At 57.6% G+C, this 5,903-nt stretch overlaps 1 protein-coding gene across 1 annotated transcript; it reads left to right on the top strand.

The window, feature by feature from the left end:
* Positions 1-3,703: 3,703 nt before the first annotated feature.
* LOC108399125 (melanoma-associated antigen 10) lies at positions 3,704-5,441 on the top strand. Its single transcript, XM_037025083.2, has 2 exons — positions 3,704-3,814; positions 3,954-5,441. The coding sequence occupies exon 2, from the start codon at positions 3,968-3,970 to the stop codon at positions 4,988-4,990; it is 1,023 nt and encodes a 340-aa protein (XP_036880978.2). The 5' UTR covers positions 3,704-3,814; positions 3,954-3,967; the 3' UTR covers positions 4,991-5,441.
* Positions 5,442-5,903: the final 462 nt, after the last annotated feature.

Raw genomic sequence — 5,903 nt, 5'->3', positions numbered from 1 at the left:
GTAGTAAATAATTACAAATATTACATTATTTACTACTTTCAGGATACTACTTATCCTGAAAAGGCAAGTTGCTTCAATATTTGAAAAAACCAATCAGTGTAATTCACTATATTAATAAAGAAGAACAACTATACAATCATACCAACTGATGCAGAATTAGCATTTGAAAAACGTCATCCATTCAAGAGTTTCAAAAAATTGTCAGTCAACAAAGATAGAAAGGAACTTCCTCGGCCTCACAAAGGTCACATAGAAAAAGCTGAAATGTGATATTATACTTAATGATAAAAGACTGAAAGCTTTCCCCTGAAGATCAGGAGCAAGGGAAGGAAACAAGGGAAGGAAACAAGGGAAGGAAACCTCTCTCACCACCGTTATTTGAATTATACTAGAATTCCTAGGCAGTATAATAAGGCAAGAATAAGAGATAAAAGGCATACAGACAAAAGGCCCCGACCTCCCCGAACTACCGCCTCACTGCTCCCCACTATACCCAAATCCCCATCCTGCTCCTTTGCACCCCCACTGCCGACACCCACCCCCACATATCCCCCCATGCACACAACATCTGTAGGCATAGCTACCGTTCCCATGGGCCTCAGGCGCACCTTCCTGGGTATGGTGAGGACTCTGCACCAGTGTGTGTCTTCTGGTCCCCTGTGCCTGGCTGATGCAAGGTCTTTCACGCTGACGATGCATTGCCCAGACCGCCTCCTCACATGGGTCAGAGCTGTGTAAACCTGGTGCATGTTGTTCTAGAGCCGACTTGGGTGACAGCCAGGGTCAGGGACCTGGATACAGAGAATATCCTGGGTGTGGCAGCTGACCCATAGAGAGGCCTCGAGACCTGCGAAAATATAGATGCAAGCAACATGTCCTGCAGTAGGTGAATGCATGAACTGTGGGGCGTGCAGACCGTGGGAAACGGTTCATCGCCCTACGGGAATGAGCCACCAAGCCAGGAAGAGGCATGGAGGAACCTTGAATGCGTGCGCCTAAGCGAAAGAGCCCACCTGAGAAGGCTCCATACTGCGTGATCCCAACCGTGTGACAGTCTGTAGAGGCGAGAGTACGGAGACGGGAAGAGGACCCATGTGCTTGTCTGGGACCATGGGGGGAGAGGGAACAGGCAGAGCACAGGGGAACTTTCAGGCAGTGACAGTCCTCACTGTGATACGGTCATGATGGAAGGCGTCCGTATCCATTGGGTCAAAGCCATGCAATCAACAAGGCCAGGCAGGAGCCCTTTGGGTGATCATGACGGTCAGTGTAAGTTCACGGGTGATAACAAATGTGCCCCTCTGTGGCTGCGTCGATAATTCCGGAGGGTAGCAGTGGGTGGGGACAGGGATAAACAGCAAACCTCTGTAACTCCCTCTTTATGTATCAGTACCCCTAACAGTGCTCTAAAACGTTCATCTTTACAAAAACCGGGCAGTATGCACAACATCGTCTGAACCACAAACACACGTGCATATTTATCTACATGTATGTTGTTTATATGCATACGTGGACACAAATACTGGGAAGATAACGGAAATGTCTTTCTTGCAGCGGTGGAGGGTGACTGAGGGAAAATCGCGGCACTCCACAGGGCCATGATGCGCGGTGAGCCTAAGACACGAGGACCTGCGCAAATGCCCTGCACCCACTCAGCCTCTTCAGGAAACATGAAGTCCACACACAGAGTGCCTCAAGTCTGGCTGGCTGTGAAGACAACCACCCCAAGGGAAGGGGTGCTTCCTCCCGGACCCTCCCCATGGCCAGGGGCCCTGCAGCTTCCCAGCTCGCCTCTGTCCTGGGGCTGCAGGGCTGCTCTGCCAGGGCTGAGGAGGACCCCCCTCGGTGAGGAGTGGCGGGGGGTGGGGGGGAACGCACACCAGGACGCCGGTGGTCACGGAAGCCGGCTCCGCCGTGCCAGGAGCCCTGAGGCTCCGGGATGGTCCCCCGGCTACAGAGTCGTCGGGCTGAGCACCCAACCAACCCAGCCCACCTCCCTGCAACCCCTCTCCACTGCCCGTGTCCACCACCTCCCAACCCGCCTGCCCCCACCTCCCAACCAGACTCCCCAACCCACGGAAATCCCCATTCCCTAGAACCCGGCGCCGCTTCCCACCACCCAACCTCCTGCCCCCAACTTCCCACCCCTCACCTTCCCGTACACCTCCCCCACTTCCCAACCTATCACCACCGCACCCCCACAGCACCTCACTAGCACACCTCTGCACCGCCACTTCCACCCCACCTCCCACCACTGCGCCCCCACAGTGGCCCCAAACTCCCCGAACCACCGACTTCTGACACCCAAATACCCCCACTCCTAACCTCGCCTCAGCTCCCGACCATCCCCAGATCCCCATCCCAGACCACCGACCCCCGACTGCCAACACCCACCCCCACACCTCCCCCCATGCACCCAACATTAAAACCCACACATCCCCCCTTCTTCCCCCTACTGCCCCACCTCCCCCCATCCCACCACCACACCACGTCCACTAAGGACCTGGGGAGGCAGAGCCCTGGGCCTCGTGAGCCGCGGCAGGTGGGAGAAGGCGGGGCTTAAGGGAGGCCCAGGGGGCGGAGCGAGGAACGCCCGGAATCCTTGTGCGCTCCTCCTGGCAGCCTCCAGGGGACGCTCCGACCCCGCATCCGGATGTGACGTCATTAGTCTTCTGCCCGGGAGGCTTGAGGGACGGGACGGCCTCGGTGTCAGACCCCGGATTCAGGTCACCCGCAAGGACTCCAGGTAGAACCCGGGGGAGGCTGAGGGCCCCCGCCCAAGAATCCAGGGGGGCCTTGCCATTGCTCAAAGAGGCCCTGGGAGGGTCCTCAGGCTGGGCACCGCCTCCCACATGCCACACCCATGCCCCTCCCGACATTTTGAATTGTGAGCGTGAAGGCCTTGGTCTGAGGAGGGAACCCAGGTGGGCTGGGGCGGGAGCCAGACACACCGGGAGTCAACAGGAGGCCAGGAGGGAGGGCCGAGGGCGCCCCCAGAACCCACCTCAGGTGCAGTCATCTGCTCAGGGCACCCCCGGGTTGGTGACCCGTTGAGACGGCTGCAGACGTCCCGCAGGGGTGTGTCAGGGCAGGGAGGGCCCTGGTCTGAGGGGACGGCCCTGGTCAACATTCACAGGATCCCAGGCCCTGCCCGCGTTGGGGGTGAGGACCCTGAGGGAGGAGGGGAAGGGGCCCCAGACGAGCCGCCCCTGCCTGTCAGCCATGGGAGGCCCCAGGGCGGAGTGATGACACGCGGTGTGCCCTGACTTCCTCCTCCGCGCCTCAGAGGGACTGGGACCGGCTTGAGGAACAGGGTCCTAATGGGAGGCAGAGTGAGGACCCTGAGGGACGCCTAAGGACTTCAGAGCCCAAAGAGCAGGGAACCTGGGCCCCTGGGCTCGGTGCTGGGAGGCCCCAGAGCAGGATAAGCAGAAGAGTTGATCCCTGTCCCCTGCCGCGGGGACTCTTCCAGAGGTGAGGGCCGTGGTGTGAGGAGTGTGGCTTCAGGTAGACACAGGGGTGCCCAGGAACGTGGGTGAGGACTGAACGGACCCTGTCCAGGAAACGGGGGACCCGAAGCGTATCTGCCCCTGAGGTCCATCCTGGGAGGTCAGGCCAGGACCACGCAGAGACAGGACCTCCCCTCCTGTCGGCACTGTGAGCCCCGAGCTGGGATGGCAGTCCTGGCACCGAGGTGCCCCCTCACGACCTCTTTCAGGGAATCCAGGAAGCGGCCGGTGAGGAAGGCGTCGGTGTGAGGCACGTGTCCTGAGGTCGCAGACCCGCAGAGGCCCAGGCCAAGCCAGGAGTCAAGGTGGGGCTCCCGACCTGTGTTCCCAGGGCTCTGCTACCCCACACAGAGGGTCCCCGTCGCCCAGGCCTCCGACGCCCCCTGTCCCCCCGGGCGCCAGGGCCCGCAGCTCCCACCTCCTGCTGTTTCTCCTTCCCTCCAGCTGCTCAACAAGTCATGGCTGGTCCTCCCCCGAAGCGACGGCGCTACCTGCCCGAGGAAGGCCTTCCGACCCTCACGGAGACCCAGGGCCTCGTGGGTGCACAGGACCCTGGGGCGACAGAGGAGGTTGCTTCCTCCTCCTCCTCCAGGTCCTCCGCCTCCGCCGCGTCCTCCTCCTCCTCCGCCGCCGCCATGTCCTCCTCCCCCTCCTCCTCCCCCTCTTGCTTTTCTCATATCTCAGGCGGTGAGGAAGACGTTTCTATGGTTTCACCAACCCCGAGTCCGCTCCAGGGCCCTGAGCGTGCCTGCCCCTCCCCCACTGCCTCTGCCTCCGTGCCATCCACACAATCTGATGGTGGCTCCGGCAGCGCAATGGAGGTTGGTCTGGGCACTTCACAGGTCCTTAGTTCCTTTCCCAGTATCGTGATTCACGACAAGGCAGCTCAGCTGCTGGCCTTCCTGCTCCTCAAGTATGTTGCCATGGAGTCGACCACGAAGGTGGAGATGCTGGAGGTGCTGGGCCTGGATCACCAGGACCATTTCCCTGTGATCTTCAGCTGCGTCTCCGAGTGCTTGAAGCTGGCCTTTGGCATCGACGTGGAGGAAGGGGATCCCAGCGACCACTCCTACATGCTGGTCACAGCCCCGGGCCTCACCTACAGCTGGCAGCTGAGCTATGAGCAGAGCCTGCCCATGAGCAGCCTCCTGCTGTTTCTCCTGACCATAATCTTCATGGAGGGTGACTGGGCCCCTGAGGAAAAAGTGTGGGAGATGCTGGGTGTCATGGGGATGTGTCCCGGGAGGGAGCACGTCATCTTCGGGGACCCCAGGGAGCTCATCATCGGGGTGTGGGTGCAGGAGCAGTACCTGGAGTACCGGCAGGTGCCCGACAGCGATCCCGCTCGCTTCCACCTGCTCTGGGGCCCCAGGGCCCACGTGGAGGCCAATGTGATAGAAATCCTGGAGTTTTTGGCCAAGGTCAAAGAGAGCACCACTAATGCCTGTCTTACCTGGTATAAGGAGGATGTGAGAGGGTAGCATTGCCACCGCAGATGATGCTGCCACCGTGGCCGGTGCAAGTTCTAGTGTAATGTCCCCTGTTTTCTGCCCTGAGTGACGACAACGCAGCCTGTTCCCTCTGTGTTGTCAAAGGCCGGACAGTGAATGAAGCGGAGGGCAAAGCTGGGGCAATTTATCTTCTTTATTTTTGGTATTTTCAGGTGTTACTCGTTTTAGAGAGTTTCTTATCATCAGAATCGAATTGTAGATTGACATTGCTCACATATTTATTGCTGTTTATCTGGTTGATTAGAAGTAGCTTTGCTATTTTGTAAAACAAGATGGAAAACCTATCATATTCTTTGTAGCTTGTAATTTCCCATGACATTAGAATAAGAATTTCCTTGGAAATGGGAACAAATTTAGCAATGAAATAGAGAAATTAATTTAAATGGTTAATTTTTGTATTCTCTCATAATTATTAGTCTATAGTTGCATGAAAAAAGATATGTATCTAGATTTTCTTAGCTTGTTCAAGTATGTAGAAGAAATTAAATAGTAATAAATGACATTCCTGCTCCCTGGCTCATTTACTCTCCCAAATTCCCCAAGCCTCTGCTCACTGGAAGGCCCTGTGTTAGCGGTGGGCCACTGGGTAAGCAGGACACCCACCTCACTCCACGCACCCACTTAGAGCGGTAGTCTAGGAGCTGGTGTCCTATGTGTAAGGTGGAAGGTGTGCCCCAGGACCACAGAACCTTTAGTAAAGGAAAGGGTGGGCACGCACGGCTGCAGGGGAGGGCATGCAGTCCCCATGCCCCGAGCTGGGCCATCTGCAGCTTCAGGCACTACCATTCCTCCTGTGGGATCCAGTGCATTGAGGCTGGGTGTGGGCAGAGCCAGCCTGGAAAATGGCAAGCTTAGGGGTGAGAGGCAAGGCTGAAATGCAACG

The sequence above is a fragment of the Manis javanica genome, chromosome X, assembly GCF_040802235.1.
Source record: "Manis javanica isolate MJ-LG chromosome X, MJ_LKY, whole genome shotgun sequence".
Taxonomy (NCBI): domain Eukaryota; kingdom Metazoa; phylum Chordata; class Mammalia; order Pholidota; family Manidae; genus Manis; species Manis javanica.
This window is presented reverse-complemented; position numbering and strand designations above follow the sequence as displayed.